At 41.7% G+C, this 18,429-nt stretch overlaps 1 protein-coding gene across 3 annotated transcripts in view; it reads right to left on the minus strand.

The window, feature by feature from the left end:
* The window catches only part of IL12RB2 (interleukin 12 receptor subunit beta 2), a 71,191-nt gene that overhangs the window by 30,135 nt on the left and 22,627 nt on the right, over positions 1-18,429 (minus strand). For all 3 annotated transcript variants that reach the window (XM_068965960.1, XM_068965959.1, XM_068965961.1), the window contains exon 8: positions 8,725-8,944. In XM_068965960.1, coding sequence (XP_068822061.1) covers positions 8,725-8,944 — 220 coding nt within the window. The remainder of the gene's footprint in view (positions 1-8,724; positions 8,945-18,429) is intronic.

Here is an 18,429-nt window from a genome sequence, read left to right on the forward strand (position 1 = left end):
TAATATCTTCTGCTTCTGTTAGGTCCATACCATTTCTGTCCTTTATCAAGCCCATCTTTGCATGAAATGTTCCCTTGGTATCTTTAATTTTCTTGAAGAGATCTCTAGTCTTTCCCATTCTGTTGTTTTCCTCTATTTCTTTCCATTGATCGCTGAAGAAGGCTTTCTTATCTCTTCTTGCTGTTCTTTGGAACTCTGCATTCAAATGCTTATATCTTTCCTTTTCTCCTTTGTTTTTCACCTTTCTTCTTTTCACAGTTATTTGTGGAGTGGATATATGTATATGTATTATATAACTGATTCACTTTGCTGTACAGAAACTAACACAACATTGTAGAGCAACTATACTTCAGTTTTTAAAAATAGACTCTCTCTCTACATATAAATGCACACAATTTCTCAATTATAAACTAAATTCACCTATTTCTCTAATGGTCAGACTAATCTCTAAAACAGTAAATCAGCTGACCCTCCAACAGAAAAAGCATGAGAGTTCTCATTTCCCCACCAACACTTGGTGTTTTCTTTCTCATTTTCCCAAGCTGGCACATGTAAGGAAATATTTAATTGCGGTTTTACTTTCGTTTTCTGATTTCTTACGAGGCTGAGCTCTTCACAGAAAGCTGTCTGACTTTCCCCTGTTCATACCTCACTCATTTTTTTTCTTTGTATTTCCTGTCTTCTTCCTGATTTGCAGAAATAACTTTTATATTCTAGATATTAATCACTTGTTAGTTTTCAACACTAAAAATATCTCACTCCAGTCTTTCAAGTCTGTTAATTTTATGATGTGTTTGTTGAACATAAATACTTACTTTGATGTGGATAAATTCACCACAGTATGTGTATTTTGAATCTTGTTTATAAAATCCTTCCATTCTGGGGTCACAAAGATACTCAACTACATTTCCTCCCATTTGCTTTTGGTTTTTGTTTTTTTTTTAATACCTTTCACATTTAGATTTTTAATCCAAATCTAGCTAAAGAGTATGTGTGTGTGGTTTTTTTTTTTTTTTTAATAAGGAAATAAGCTTTATTATTTTTTCCACACTACAGGTCAATTTTTCCAAATGTGGTACCACCCCTGTCACACACTAAGCTCCATGTATTCATGGGTTTGTGTGTGAATCAGCTTCTTCACCAGAACACATTGGTCACATTATAAGGCTCTGTGACACCTGACTATTTGGTAGTTAAAGTCCCTCCTCGTTTTGGCCTTCTTTTTTTCAAAGTGATCTTAGGTATTCATGAAACTTTATTCTTCTATATAGCTCTTATAATCAGTTTATGAGAGTCCTGAAAAATTTCAGCTGGTATTTTTATTGGAATTATATTAAATTTACAGCTCAGTTCAGGGAGAACTGATATTGTTACAATGTTAAGTTGTCCTATTTATAAATATGATGTTTCTTTGAAGTTTTTTGGGTTTCTTTTTATATCTTTTAATGGAGTTTCAAAAATTCCTCCTTAAAGTTTTAATGTGCTTTTTAAGGTTAATTCTTAGACATGTTATACTATTAATTTGCTATTTAAATGGCATCTTATTTTCTACTTCTTTTCCACTATGAATTTGTGTGTGTTATTCTTATTCTAGCCGACGTGATAAACTCTCTAATTAGTTCTCATAATTTGTCTATGGCCCTTGTTAAATTTTCCATGTAACAATCTTATTAGCTGTACAGTTAAAATCTCTTCTTTCCAATCTTTGAACTAAATCTCATTTCCTTTTTTTAAAAAATCTTGTTGCTAATTTTAAGAAGAATGTTCCCACATATCTTTATTAAGATGATGCTTGCTGCATGTTTTTGGTAGAAAGTCTTTAAAAACCTAAAAAGTTTTCCTTTTTTTTTTATAGCTTTCAAATAGATTTTATTTTTATAAAATACTATTTATTTACTAAAAATTTTATTTTACTAAATATGTTTCTATATCTTTTAAGAACATATCCCCCTTTTCTCCTTCAGTATTAAAGTAATGAATTACATTGATACACTTTTCTGATATTGATCCATCTTTGTATTCTTGGGGGCAGCCCTGCTTGATCATTCTGCACTCATTATCTTTTCTCCTTTCTACTTAAAATAGACTTTATTTTTTAGAGCAGTTTTAAGTTCACAGCAAATTGAGTGAGAGGTACAGACATTTTCCACATACCCCCGACCCCAAACATGCATCACTTCCCCCATTATCGACATCCTGCACCAGAGTAGTACATTCTGTAAGATTCTTGATAAATATTTTCAAATATTTTCCCCTTTCATTCACGTTTTCTCTTCCTGGGGCTCCTTTTAGGCAATTCTCATCACTTACTCTTTCAATGTCTTAAGTCTTTTCCTTTTTCAAACTCTTTTCCCCTTTTGATGACTTTTAAGTCTCTCACCCAATCTTCCCTTCACTCATTCACTCTTCAGATAAGTCCTTTCTGCTATCCAACATATTGGGTGAGTTCTTTATTTCAATAACTGAACTTTTCATATGGAATCTCTATTTAGGGCTATCCCACAACCACCTGTTTCTGATTCATGTTCCCAGTATCCTCTCTTATCTTTCTAAGGATACTTACTATGCTTACTCTAAACTCTTATTTATTCAATTATTTCTGGTTGCACTGGGTCTTCATTGCAGTGAGCACGCTTTCTCTAGTAGCAGTGAGCAGGGGGCCACTCTTAGTAGCAGTGAAAGGCTTCTCTCCTGTTGCAAAGCAGGGTCTCTAGGCACATGGGCTTTAATAGTCACAGCACATGGGCTCAGTGGTTGTGGCACACGGGTTTAGTTGCTCCACAGCATGTGGAATCTTCCTGGACCAGGGATTGAACCATGGCCCCTGCACTGGGAGGAGGCTTCTTATCCACTGGACCATCAAGGAAACCCTTTTTCTAAACTCTTGCTCTTTCTGTTGTGCTGATTATGCGTCCTACCACACAAGTAGTCCCACTTGGTGCCTTTCCTTCCTACTACTGTGCCCCTCAGATTTCTCCTTATTTTCTCCTTTGGGGTCATGTTTTATTTTCTTGGATTGATTAGCAGCCTTGACCTTCATTTTTCTATGGGGGGAGTAGTGAAACCTTAGCCAGAGCTTGTGTTCCTCCAGGTAAGCTTAGGTGAGGAGAAGGAGCTTTTCAGAGTGGAGGGCCAGAGAGCCTATAGTGATGCACCCTGAGCTCTGCTTGACTCTTGGGAGGTGTACTTGGCAGCTCCAGAACCTGCCCATGCCTCTGTGGCTGACACTGCTCTTCATGGGGGAGTGGGGCTGTCATTCTCTTCTATAACTGCCAGGCCATGGGGTTGGAGGGGCAGGAGAATATCTCAGGCACTCTTCGTTAGGTTCCAGGGCTTCCTCGTAGTCATTCTGCCCTGCCCTCCAGACTTTCCTGCCCCATAGTAAAAATATCAAGTAAAATACCAAGGCAACAAGGGGAAGAAAAAGGAGTGCAACAAGCCAGTGCCACCTCAGGCCTCTCCATTCCTCACTATTCCCCATTCACAGGTACTCAGTCATCCTGTCCTGTCTCTCCTGTGGCACCTTTGGGTGGGTTTGGTACCTTGTGTTAGCTACCTTGCCAGGAACTGGAATTCCCCAGCCCTGGTTCTTTGTCTTCATTAGCCTTGGTATCCTATTTTCTGGCTATGCCACAAATTTGTTTTTGTTTTGGAGAATAAAACGTATTCATTCAGTAAATATGTATTGAGCACATAGGGTTTGAAAGACTTTTTGCTAGGTGATGAGCTAACACAGTCAATGAGCTTTTCTAACCACTGCTCTCATTGCAATTAGCTAAGTAAATCAACTTGGCATTGCCCAGTCTCTGAGTCACCACACTTGCCAGGAACAAGCCTGAATTTTCTCCCCACTGTGTTTGCCAGGGCATGCCCTCTCTTTTAGAACTTGGCTAACAACTCATTTCTGTGACACCTTTCAAAATTATTCTTCAGCCTTTATCATTCAAATTCCCTCTCCATTTTCATTAAGAGCATCTAAATAGAGTTATGAAGTTCATAAGGTATTTGGAAAAATTGCCCACCTGACAGGTGGCCTGGTTTTTCAGTCCAGCTTTGCCACTAATTGGATGTACGATCTTGGCTAAGTTACTTCACCCCCTGGGGCCTCAGCCTCTGACATCTGTGTGGGCCGCTATGGTTGTGCTAGCTTCTGACTCTGGCCATAATTTCCAAAATTCCTGAGCACAGGGACAGGTCAGAAATATTAAATGTGCTTTATTTGTTGACCAGTCTGTTTAGCACACATTCAGTTTTCATCATAAACCAACAAAATCATTCTCATAGTTCTTGATATCCAGTGCTGCGGCATATGCCTCTTTCAACCAAGTTGTCCCTGCTTTCTCAAAGTCAATATAATTCTGCCCCTTGGGGCACTATTTTTCTCTTCCTGGGAAGAAAGCTATTTCTGTGATTTGTGTGAACTCTACTGAAAGAGAAGCAGCAAAAGTACATGGTGCAGTATTCCTACAGATCACGCAGAATTTATGAGACATGAGAGCTCCTGGATGGGAGATTTGCAAATCTGCCGTCCAGGTCTCCCTAGGAGGCTTGACTACTTCTATTGGATGGCTCAGGTGTGGCCTTAAGAGAGGCAATGGGCTCTTAAGATTTCTAGGACCAGGACCCTTTTAGCTGCAGCCCAGGTCTAGAGAATTGTTTCAATGTCTTGCTTTACCACCCCTCCACATTTCTCTATTTTAACCCTCATCCTTACTGACACGCCTCCATTCTGAGAGGGGGAACTGTGTCTCTTATGTCTTTTTGGCTTCTGGATCCATCATCTTCCAGCTCCTCAGGAACTTCATTCCCTTAATGATCCCCTTTCCCCTTTCTCATCAACTCTTTCCCACTCTAGTTCTTCTTTTCAACTTCTATGCCTTCTCAGATCTTAACTTTAAAACAAACCTTGCCTGCATACCTGCACTGCTTTGCCTGGCCAACACCAACTTGTCTCTCTAGTCTCTGTTCACACGAAGCCTCCCCTCCATGCCCACGCTTCTGCTTTTCTCTGTTGCTGGAGTGCCATGTGCATATCTCTTGTCTCACATATATCCTGTACTGCAGTTTACTTTTTTTACATGATTGACCCTCCCACTGGAGAAAATGTAACCATACTTTTCACCTATTGCTGAACTCAAGTTACCTTATATAGTAATCTCAATAAATTTTTGTTTGAATCAATAATGCAGAGGCCTAATGAATGTGTCATTTTGAGAAGCTGTTTTCAAATCTAAGTAAAAGAACTGGAATGGGCCCAGAAAATTCAAGACGCTTATATCCTCAAGGCCCATCTGCAGTGAGGTTTAAAGAAGTAAGGTATTTTGACATACTACTGTTTAACAAGAGCAGGATATTAAACAGTGGTAAGATCTCAATTTTCCCCTACAGGATTCCTTTAAAAAATTACATAGACAGTACTTATTCAATGAAGAAGCAAATTTGAGTATAAAAATCACCTGTAATGCCACAATGTAGATATGACTTCTGTTAATATTTCCATGTACATTCTTCTAGACTTTACTGTGCTAAAATGTCTATTTGTGTAAATACATATTTTAAATTGCATTATACCATGTATAGGAGAAGGCAATGGCACCCCACTCCAGTACTCTTGCCTGGAAAATCCCATGGACGGAGAAGCCTGGTGTGCTGTAGTCCATGGGGTCACTGAGAGTTGGACACGACTCAGTGACTTCCCTTTCACTTTTCACTTTCATGCATGGAGAAGGAAATGGCAACCCACTCCAGTGTTCTTGCCTGGGGAATCCCAGGGACGGGGGAGCCTGGTGGGCTGCCGTCTATGGGGTCTCACAGAGTCGGACACGACTGAAGTGACTTAGCAGCAGCATACCAGGTATACTTTTGACAGCCTACTTTTTCACTCATCACGTGGATCTTTCCACACCAATAAAAACACAGCTACAATATCACTTTTATGCTGGAGTGGGATTAAGGTGGGTGAAGGTTATGATATATTTAACCAATTCATCCTCTATTATAAACTTTTAGGCTCTTTCTAGTGTTTCATTATTTCAAAACCATTTCAACAACAACAAAAAAACATTTTAAAACCATTCAACAAAAAAGCTTACATTTTTTTAAGCTCATGCCTTATTATTTGCTAAGGATGTATTTTTAATGGTACAGTTTCCTGGTCAAAAGATATATTCTTATTTGAAGTTTTTTATGTTACAAATTGCCACATTGCTCTTCAGAAAATTATACCAATTCATGAGCTTCCCTAGTGGCTCAACTGTAAAGAAAGTTGCACCAATTCACACAAAAGTGGCTTTTCCCTACAGTCTCACCAGTATAGGTTATGCTGATGCTACTTACTCTTTTTCATTTTGATTTGGTTGCTATGGGTTTTTTTTTCTTTCAAAACTTGCATCTCATTGATTGCTAGTTAGGCTGAACATATTTTTATATCTTTATTGTTCCTTTTATTTATTTATTTTTAAAAAATGTTTATTTATTTATTTATTTAACTGCCCAGGTCTTAGCTTCAGCATGCAAGATCTTTTAGTTGCAGCATGTGGGATCAAGTTCCCTGATCATGGATCAAACCCTGGCCCTTTGCATTGGAAGAGTGGAGTCTTAGCCACTGGACCATGAGGGAAGTCCCTATTCCTTTTATGTTATATTTATTTTTGAGTTTCCTGTTCATATCCCATTATCTCTTATTTATTTGAAAAGTTATATGTACTTGCCAGAAATCTATCATATACTTCTCCTAAATTGCTCTTTGCATTTTAAAGCCTTATTTACAGTGTTTTAAAAATTCTTACTTTACTATGCATAAAGTTTAAGCTTTTTTTCCATAGGTAATCCATCATTTCCTTCAAGTTTCTTCTTAGATACCTTCCCCACATGAGGCAGAGATTACCAGTTATCTACCAAATACCCTCTCCTCATTTTCTCTAGCAAGAGAACAATGTGTTTCCGAGTCTCCTTTGTAGTTGGGTGTGACCAGGTGACCAGTTAGGGTCAATACTGCAAGTGTTGTTGTGTGACCTGGGGCAAAACTCCTCAAGAGTGAGAGGTGAGGCTTCTCCCTTCTTTTCTGCTGCCTAGAAGGAGACAGCTGGGGCTCCAGCAGTCATCCTGGACTATGCGGCAGTGGGTGCAGAAGGAAGGAGGCTGGAGTCCTCACGTGTACGGCTGTCACACCAGCCCTGGGCCGTCTACCTCCAAACTTCTCTTCTATAAGAGATTAGGTAAGTCACTGTAGTCAAGCCTCTAGAAAGAGCAACTATTACTCCCAAAAGCAATTCCTAACTCATATGCTGACCCAAGGTTATATTAATATTTATTTGTATTTTTATCTACTATATTATCTCTACCTTTACAGATATATGACTGAAAAGACTTATAACCAAGATTCAATAGTGTATATAAGATGATAATTCTTGGTAGAAGCTTCTTCAAAATAATAATTGCTAGGCTCCCCTGGTGGCTCACCTGGTAAACAATCTGCATGCAATGTAGGAGACCCCAGTTCAATTCCTGGGTCAGGAAGATTTGCTGGAGAAGGGATAGGCGACCCACTCTAGTATACTTGGGCTTACCTGGTGCCTCAGCTGGTAAAGAATCTGCCTGCAATGTGAGAGAACTGGGTTCAATCCCTAGGTTGGGAGGATTCCCTTGAGAAGGGAACAGCTACCCACTCCAGTAGTCTGTCCTGGAGAATTCCTGGACTGCAAAGAGTTGGACACAACTGAGCAACTTTCACTTTCAGATCCCTGTGTGGGTAGACTGTTACACTGAATTTTAAGGAAGAATCTAATTATAGAGTTTTATTCTATCAGGCATTTTTGGGAAAAGTTAGGCCAACAATGTTGACTAAAATACTTTCACAATACAGATCTTGAAAACAGTTTTAGTATCTATTTTCTTCACTAATTATCAGATTTAATCCTGACAAGTTAGTTTTCAGAGGATGTGACTATAAAATATGTCTAGCTAGTTGGGAGGTTTTCAATGTAGACAGTTGGATACATATCTAAATTTGAATAATAAAGAGCTATAGTATAGCAATATTGTACTATAGTTCCTTACAGCCAGAATTTAATTTTAATACTATTAGTTTTAAAACATGTTTTGACTATAGGTATGCTTTTTCTAGAACTTGACAATACATACTACTCTTGCTCATGGAACAATTAGCCAGATATTGGTGTTCAATTTAATGTAATGAATATTTCCTTAACTAATGTTTATTGTTTATATGTGTGTGCATGCTCTCACTCATGTTCGACTCTTTGTGACCCCATGGTCTCCAGTCCACTAGTCTCCTCTGTCAATGAGACTTCCCAAGCAAGAATACTAGAGTGGGTTTCCATTTCCTACTCCAGGGGATCTTCCTGACCCAGGGATTGAACCTGTACCTCTTGCATTGGCAGGGGTTTCTTTACCAGTTGAGCCACCAGGGAAACCCCAAACACCTATTATGTATTTATTAGTCTCTATATTTAAACTCACAATGACCTGCAATTCAGGTAATATAATCCCTAGTGTAGAGAGGGGGAAATTGAAGCTCAGAGGTGTTGATTCATTTGCACACTCACTGGCTAAAAGGAAATTTCAGACAGCCTCTGCAACCTGTTAATTTCAAACTCTAAACTCTTGTTCTACTCATTCCAGGCCCTAAGCTGGGACTGAATGAGATAAGAGATTAGGAAGACAGTTTCCTACAAGCAATATTAAAGAAAATTTGGTACTTACCTGCCCCACACAGATCCGTTATGGTAATGCGAGTGGGCAGGGAACTGCCTTTCGAGTTAGCTGCAGACACAGCCACAGCCCAGGTCCCAGTTCTGGGAATGACCCAGGTCCAGGAGGTGTCTTCTGTGACATTCTGTAGTGTGATTTCCCCTCCTGCCACCTCCTGCAAGGTCACTTGATAGTGGAGGATTTTTCCTCTTGCTTCTGATAGACTCAGATTCTGCAATAAAACACATTTACTTATTGTGTACTCTCAGACAAGGTCACTGGATGCTCTATGCTAGGACCTCATGACTGCCTGCAGCAGGCAGCTACACCAAAACGACCTTTTTATTTACATCTTTTCATTTCTTCCACCACACACTTTTACGCTCCACCAAGCTCCACCACGTATAGAAAAAAATCAGTTAATATTTTTTAAAAGTTAATTCTTATAGAATTGTTTGGGAACAATCCCAGAAAGTAAGCATAAAACTAATTCTTTGTATTGTAACCCTGTTAGGACAAGGACCATGAGAAACAGAAGTACTGGAAATGGAGAGTTGCCCAAGCCTGTGTTGGCAGTGCCTGTCCATGCCTAGCATAGGAAGAGAAAGGCATTGCTCACCAGACTTAAGCATCACAGTTTTCTTGGCAAGGCTCTTCCTTCCATGGGGTGTGGGGTGACCTCAAGGCACTGAAAGATACACCTTAGGGTTGGCAAATGCCCCTTTCTCTGGTTTCCTGCTCCTAAGCCATCTTTTAATAATTTGGTATCCTACGTCCTTTATCTGTCAGGAGAGGCTGGGTTAATATGAATATCTGCTTCATTTAGAATTTGTATCTTCCACTTTAAGTGAAAAAACTGGCCTTCTGATTATAATTTGGCTTCTGAAATAATTAGCATGCTGCGAGAGGATGCTCCCATCTGCTGACTCAGGCCTTCTGGTTGGCCCAACAGCTGCAATTCTCACCATAAATTAATGCATGAACATCCAGCTTTTTTATATTTCAGGCTCTGGCAGCTTGAATGATGCAGGCCGTGTCGTAGGTGCCTTTCTGGATCCACAAAGCCCAAGACTAGATCATAAAATATGGTCAAAGCAATGGGTGAATGCCACATGGCTGGGGGCATTCTGGGGTGCATTTTCAGCCTTTCCCTATAAGACATCCTGTGTCCTGGCAAGAACCAACAAAGTTTTGGTGGGGCAAGTGTGCATCACAGCTGATCTTGTGTGGATGAAAACAAGTGAGTGCTTTTGACATTGTGATGTTCTGAACTGTTACTAATAAACATGCCCTTGGCCACAGAAGGAAAAAAAAAAAGATAAATAAGTAAAAGCTGGGTAGGGAAGACCATTCCGTCAATTCTCTCTCATTCCATCCTTCCCTGCCTGTCTCTTTGGTAGCTTCAGAGGGTAGCACCCAAATATACTTCCCACGAGTTGGTGCTCACAAAGCTCCCCATTCTTGCCAGGGACCCAGGAGGCAAATAGGGAAACAGCCTCTTTATGGCCCTCTCATTGTCCTTCACAGACATCTTGGCAATCTCATGCAATCCAATGGTAGAATGCTAACAGAAGGGGGGAAATGTCAAGTCCTCCTGGGTCCAACGAACCGACATAGTGACTGCTGTGGAAATCTATCTGATCCCAGTGATCTGGTAAGCAGAAGTGTGGGTTGGAAAGATGAGTGAAGGAGGGCAGTGAAGGGCCTGGAACTATCTTTCATTTTCTCTTCAGATCCCATATGTTTGAGCTGCAAATATCAGTGAGAAAATGAAGATGGGGCCGACAAGTTAGACAAATGAACGTGGTATCCCTTGACTTATGCTTGTATAAAAAGTCAAACTCAAGTTTGGGGATAAAGGTTAGCATCAATCAGTTAACTAATCTCCTTAACCAAATTGGAAAATGGACCTAACTTATCTAGCAGGGTCCATAGAATAAAATATTCAATGAGTTCAGTGAGCCAGTGGAGAAACAAGCATTTAGCCAGCGGGGCAGTCAGTCTCCTGAAGCACCTGAAAACAGTGTGATTAGGTTAGTTAAAAAAATTAGGTAACATCAAGTTTGCAAATCATGACATAATCCATCACCCGTGGATTATACCTGGCTCTGAGGGAATGGAACAACAACAGAACTAAATAATGGAATAATTATTCCAGTTATAATAATAGCTGGAATAGAATAATACCAGAAGAACAGAACTGGAGGGGATTCTCCAGATGAACAATTAATTCAGTGTTTCATTTTATCAACGGAGGAAACTAAGTCCCAGGGACATGAGATGATTTGCTTAAGGCCGCTCAAGAGACAGATGGAGGAGCTGAGTGGAATCAAGGGCTCCTGACCTCCGGACTCATGACCCCTCCACTCTGACTCGCTACTGCTTCTATTGGCAAGCCTGAGGCAGTTGGTGAGTACAGGCGCCATATTGCATAGTTGGGTCCTCAGTCACCCTTCTGGCCCAGAATTGCAAAGCAGCCTCTGTAATTGTGCGGCTGCGGTACGCTCTGATGTGGAACATCAATATGGGCATGAGGTTGGTAATTTGGGGAGGGTGGAGATCCAGAGTTCTTTCTCCAGAGCCGACAGGCTCTGAGTCAGAAGGAGACAAGTTCTGAAACAAAAAGAACCTTGGCCTGAGAAGCCAGCTGGGTCTTTTCAGATAAACTTATTTTTACCTCTGATGTTTATTTGGGTGGGTAAGAAGGGGGAATCTATCATCTATTGGGCCATACCATGAGTCAGGAGCTCTACAACGAATGTCACATTTATTCTTTATAACTCTCCATTCTGATGAGGGGGGTAAAGCTCAAGAGAGGTTAAGAAATGAATTCGTCCCCATAGTAATGTGAGATTTTAGTGCGCCCCCTGGTGGATGTGAGAGATGAAGGCGATAACTCCTATTGAGCCTGGGGTCCCTGTGAACATCACAAAGACAGGGTACTTCTTGTCCCTTCTTGGACAGTGCTAAGAGCAGATTTCAGCCAGTGATATTACTGTCGTCACCTTCTTCTACTGGTAAGAATACACTAAAAAGAAAAATGTGTCCACTGCTTCTCTCCCTTCAGTTTTCTTTCTGCTCTGTCCTGTGGAAAATGACCTAAACTTAGTGAACTTAGCCTTTCTGACTTTGGTACTTTGGTTTGTCGAAGAAACAAGGAGCGAGCTCCCTTATAAACCATTATAATAATTCTGCTGCCTGAAAAGGCTTTCAGAATCAAAAATAACTTGGTGAGTGCAATCCAAGAAAGCAATAGGTCTGATGCATTTCAGAATGCACTGCTCCGTTTCTGTTTTGAAGTGCATTATAGGAAAGGTGTTTCTGTGAATTGATAAAGCATTTCCTCTCAGGACTTAAAAAAAACTACTGTACTGACAATAAAGTAATATTTTACTTCTGAATTTCTCTTGAAGCAAAAAATAACTTTTTAAAAAGTGTTAGAGTTTATCCTATATCAGAGAAGAGAGCCTGTAACCAAGACCCCGTGGAAAGCTGGAGAGTTTGAACACTTACTAATCACAGCTTTTTCTGTGAAGATTTTTTTCCTTTTGGGTTCTGGAACACTGCTGACTTGGTTCTTGTTATTAGGACAGACCTTTGACTTTTATGTTCCACCACTTAGCAGCTATGTGACCTTGGGCAAGCTATTTCAACTCTCTGAGCCTCAGTTTCCTCACATGTAAAATGAGGATAATTCTTTGTGCAGCACAGGTGTATTGGAGGATTCAGTGACCTAAGGGAAACAGACTGTTTCAAAAGAGTGTTTGGTGCATGACAGATGTGAAGACACTTGGTGGGTACTCTTTATTCACTCTAATATAAAAAATCATCATGATTGGCACTTTACCCTTATGGCTATTCTATGAATCCTCTATTATTCATAGCCTCTTAACCTGGCTTATACCACAGCTCTCTGTGGAAATCTCATCAATATCAGACAGTTGATTACAAAGAATATATACCATTTGTGGGTTTAATACCTCAACTTTTCAACTTACGACTGCCTGCCTTCAGCAACCCTAGTTCAAAGTAAAGACAGTCTTTACCTGGAAGGTTTAAAACTCACTGTACTGGAAATTTCTATATGTGGATCTATTTTCCCCATTAGCCTGTCAGTTCATTTTTGCATTCTCAGTGTCACGCACAGGGTTTGCCTCCTAACAATGACCTTGCAAACACTTGTCACAATTCTCTCTTTAGTTTTCATAGCAATCTCATGTAGTATATGCTATTATTATCTACACTGTGCTCATAAGGCACAGAGAGGTTGAGCACCATGCTCAAGGACACATAGGCAGCGAGTGGTAAAGCTGGAACTTGAACCCAGGCAGCACAGCTGCTCTACCTGGAGGATGAGGTCTTAAACTGCTGTCATGCTGGCTCTTAGTAGGGATTCCCCAGGTGTTCTGTTATTCTGAACTGATCTACCTTCTGGCAGTTACCCTGGCATAATGATTTCTATCTTGTTTTATAGCTGGAAAACAGCAAAATAATGGAAACTTTTTAAGAGCAAGCTTTAACTCTCCTTGCATCTGTGTTTTCTATGTTCTGTTAATTCTCTGCTACTTACTCTTATCTTTATCACTGACCACATTCTGCTATCCAACCCAAATTCCCTGCATTGCTGCTGGCATAGCATGTGTGACCAGCAAGCAAGGGAAAGCAACCTGTCTGTCTGAAAGTACCTGCAGCAATTCTGTGCCAGCCTGTGTTGGGACAGGGCTAAGAAAGGGAAGGAGAGAGAGTTGAATACAGCAACAAAACTAATCTTCCCATCTGCTGCTTTTGTATTTAAATATTGACTCTGATGTTGTATACCTCCTATAATTATATAAGGCTGCTGGCAGCAAATCTTCCCTGGGGATTCACAATAGACCTTTGTCCTCCATCAATATAAACCAGGTTACAAATAGTACTTTCTACTTTTATTGAATCCCTTTCATATGAGCAGGCCAAAGAATTAATTCATGGCTTCAGTGCAGTGTGATACAGACTGGAACACTCTTCATTCACCAAAGACAAAGACAGGGAGAAAGAAACCAAGAGAATTACTAAGCAAGCTGCTTCTGATCTCAACTGTCTTTCTGAAGCTGCGCTGTTAACTAGTATGGGGCTGGCTCTTTTCTCTTTCTCCTTATCTTCTATGGTTTGAGGGTAGCTATTTACCAAAATGAACTACTTCTTTTAACAAGTGAATCTTTTCCCTGCTCAATCCTTCCCCCGCTTTTGGAAACAAACGTTTCCCCATCTCTCCTGTCCTGCTTGTCAAGGCTTAGGAACCTTGCTCACTACAGGAGGGAGCCATGTAGCCTTTGAAATGAGGCTACCCTGACCTAGGATGGGGTGCCATCTGGAGGGTGAGCTCTTGGCCTCTGGCCATACTGGCACTTAATAGACACGTGCATGCATGCGTGCATGCTGTCGCTTCAGTCGTGTCTGACTCTGCGACCCTATGGACTGCAGCTCGCCAGGCTCCTCTGTCTCTGTGATTCTCCAGGCAAAAATACTGGAGTGAGTTGCCATGTCCTTCTCCCGGGGATCTTCCCAACCCGGGGATCAAACCTGAGTCTCCTGCATTGGCAGGTGGATTCTTTACCACTGAGCCATCAGAGAAACCCCAAGATAGCTCATTAATAATTTTTACATTGATTACATGTTGAAATGATAACATTCCCAATAAACCTGTGTTAAGTAATACGTATTATTAAAATTAACTCCACCTGTTTTTTTTAATGTCCTAAAATGTGGCTATGAGAAAGTTTGAAATTACACATATGGCTTGCATCTGTAGCTTGCTTTATACTGGGTTGGCCAAAAAGTTTGTTCAGGTGTGCCCTCTTATGCTGAATGAACTTTTTGGCCAACCCAATATTTCTATGGGATAGCACTTCACTAATATGATTCTTTACATGCCAAGCCATGCCCCCCTGAGGTCTTCCTAGCAAATGTCCTCCCACCCTTGTCCTGACTAATCTGTTCTTCTGGGGAGCGCCAATATTACCTTCTTTTGCCTTTTTAAGTCAGAAAACTGTAATAACACCTGGAGAGAATCAATATAAACAGTTTAAGGGAAAATACATGATATTTTCTAAAGCTTTTAAATGTTCCAAAAGATTTTATCCTTAAAACTCAGTTTAAACAAACAAAAACTTCACCCTATTTAATCCTCAGAAACTAGACTGCTGACTCAATTTACCCACACCTCCAAATCCTTTCAACCAAATAAACTACAGGCAGACTCTCACATGGATTCTGATTGTAGGCCTATCTTTCCATGTGTAGACCCTCCCGTCCCTTGTGTCTTCCTGACGCTCTGTCTCTTTAACTGCAGTGACTCATTGCCTGAGCTTCACTTTGGTCTATGGTTCACAAAGTTAGTCAGCTGCACAGAGGATGGGAGATGCTGAAACTGCCAATATTACCTTCTGAAAGGTCCTCTCCGACTCCTCACCCCTCCCCTCCCTGCTCATAGTTCCCTCAGCTGAACCTTGAACTCCTTCTTAACACCTGAAGACCCTCACCATCCCCTCTGCATTTCTGTCCTCCTCTGCTGGACTGTGAGCTCAAGGACACGGAGCCTGCCCCTGGCTTGTTCACCTCCATGTCCCTGCATAAAACAAGGGTTCTAGGCCTAAAGAGGGGCTTTAATGTACTTGTTCACGTGGATGAACAAATGAGGGAGTGTGCTAATGAAGACGGGAACTCAGCTCCATCTGCACACAGACATTTCTCTTCCAGACCCGTGGTCTAAACCCAAACGTCAGAAAGTTCATGATTAGCCATGCTTCAGTGAGAGGACTCTGAAGAAATTGACAGAGGAAACTGGAAAGGGTAACGTGGCTTTAACCCACTGTCATATCTTTTCATATATCATCCATATATATTCAAAGTGATTTTCTTCTTAAAGGATGGAAGCCGAGTTAACTGAAGGAAAAGTGTACTGGAATCACAGATGGAAATAACTGGTCAAAGCAAAGGAAATGATGTGAAGGTTTGTGCAGAAGGGGATGTTAGAATGTGAGGGAAAGAATTGGTGACCCCTTGTGAAGGGCTCTCATCCAACACTGGGGCTGTTGGTGACACAGCAACATTTTCTACCACTGCATTTACTGTTTTGACAATACCCAGGTGTTTTATAGATTAGGCTCAATTTTTTGGCTTCAGCATAGAAAGTACTTTTTCTCTTAAAAGCAACTATGGGGACTTCCTTAGTGGTCCAGCGGTTAGGACTCCGTGCTTTTACTGCAGGTTCAATCCCTGGTCGAGGAGCTAAGATCTCACAAGCTGTGTGGTATGACCAAAAATTAAAAAAAAAAAAAAAAAAACTATGGCAAAAAACAGTACAGAATACTTTTGAGGAAATGTAGCTTTTAGGAGAAACCAAGGTGTGGGAAAATGAGGAACTACATAGGAACCAGAACAATAGCAGTCTCCTCTACCCTCAACACGCTCACACTCACATTCATAAATAGACACACATGTAGATGCTCACATTCACACCCACCCCCCACACTCACAGACCCACACATATTCACCCACACTCACACCCACATACACCCCACACACCCATCTTCCACACGTTCACGCCTTTACACTCACTCACTGCAATGGTGATTCACACATTGGAATTTCACCCCTAATGTGATGGTGTCAGGAGGTGGGGCCTCTGTGAGTTGATTAGGTCATAAGGGTGGAGCACCCATGGATGGCATCAGCACTCTCTAAGACCCCAGACAGCTGTCTAGCCCTTTCCACCATGTCACCATGTAAGGACACAAGAGAAGTCTGCGACCAAGAAGAGGGCCCTTACCTACCCATGCTGGCAGCCAGATCTCAGATTTCCAGCATCCAGAACTGTGAGAAATTGATCTCTGCTATTTACAAGCCCCCAAACTACGGTATTTTATTAGATGTGACTAAGACACTCACATACATGCACAGCATACATGCCTGCACACTCACACACATACTCGTATCTACACACCCACACAATCAGATCCCTCCCACGAATACAAAATTCACACGCATTCATACACATGTGCACTCACACACACACAACACACATGCAGACACACCACTCCAGACACTCACACACCCTCACCACGGACCCGTCTCCCCTCCCTTCACCCCCCTCCTCCCCCGCCCCCCCTCAGCACACACCTGGGCTGTACCCATTCAGCATCAAGCTGTTCTCCTCTAGTGTAAACATACTAGAGAAGTGAAAGGTCATCTCTCATTTCCCCAGCAGCAAGAGAAACGTGCTCTGTCTGTGTTCACAGGCTGATGGGGTTTTACTTGGGGCTTCCTTTGGTGCTGAAGCCCTGAATTCCCCTCTGCAGTGGCGGGGTGTCCCTTTCATTGGGTTTCCCAGTATTGAACAAAGTTAGAAAAGAAAAATCACCCACCACACGCATGTCTTCACTTCCCTTCCCCAGTGAGGTCTGACTGGGCCCCACCACAAAGCACCTGATCTGGCTGCAGGCTGTTCTGAGGTTTTGATGAGTTTCTCATGTCACAGCACTGCCCCGGCAGCTCCCAGTGCCGCCTGAGGGTGGCAAGAGGAACCCCCAGTCAGAGGAATGGGAGAGAGGTGGTTCCAAACAGAAAGGCAGTATTCCACCCAGGAAGGGCTCCCAGCAGCAGGCACCACATTACAGAAATCCTTGTGGGAAATTGCTTCCCCTCCCCACACTGCAGTTTCCATGTTTGTAAAATGATTGCTGGAACTGCATGCTGCTTAAATGCCCTTTGGCTCTAGAGGTCTGGGATTCGTGGTTCTGGGGCTCAGAGCAGAACCACTCATCTCAGTAACTCTGGGCAGGGTTTAATTGCCACTTCCTGTGTAGGGCCATTGAAGAAATCCGGGATTCAACAGAAAAAAACTAAGTCCTGTGTGTGCATATGCTGAATCACTTCAGTTTAGTCTGACTCTGTGTGACCCTATGCGCTGTAGCCTGCTGGGCTCCTCTGTCCCTGGAGCTCTCCAGGCAAGAAAACTGGAATGGGTTGCCACTTCCTTCTCCAGGGAAATCTTCCCAACCCAGGGATCAGAACCCAAATCTCTTATGTCTCCTGCCTTGGCAGGAGGGTTCTTTACCACTAGCGCCACCTGGGAAGGACTAAGGGACTAAGTCCTGTAACAACTCCAACTCTGCTTTTTCAGGCTGGACAATCGCTGAAGGTTTTGAAGGTGCCCTTTCATAACCACCATCTAGCATAAGGTTGTAGAAGCTTCTAGTTTTTACATTTTTGGTTTCTTATTCAAATTCGTTCCGGTCCAAAAGATCCTTCTTGGGCCCACAATTTTGGCTCCACAAAAGAAAACCTTTTCTAACTTATAGACAAGAGATGCCCTCAAGGTGGGCTGTCTCCAGAGCAGTTCTTCCTGTCCCAGAAGGTCCCAGCAGAGACATCTGTCTGTCCTGGCCGGACTAGGAGCAATGTTCATGAGAGATAGGGTGGACTAGAAGAGTTTTAAAGCCCTTTCGAATTTCAAGACTTCATTTTAGAACCTAAAGCTTTGTAAGAAACAGGGACAAGATTAAGATGAGCAGCAGAGAGGAGTCCGCATATGGAAGTTTGCTAAACATTACCTGTTGGCTAACAAATCGTTATTTTGACTTTGCTCTGAGGCTGGCTTCAGGGTGCCCTGCTTACGCCTATTCTAAATGCTCTTTGTGACAGAAAGAAAGACAGGTCTAGCACTGGGTATGTTGC

Source organism: Capricornis sumatraensis, chromosome 2 (genome assembly GCF_032405125.1).
Source record: "Capricornis sumatraensis isolate serow.1 chromosome 2, serow.2, whole genome shotgun sequence".
Classification (NCBI taxonomy): domain Eukaryota; kingdom Metazoa; phylum Chordata; class Mammalia; order Artiodactyla; family Bovidae; genus Capricornis; species Capricornis sumatraensis.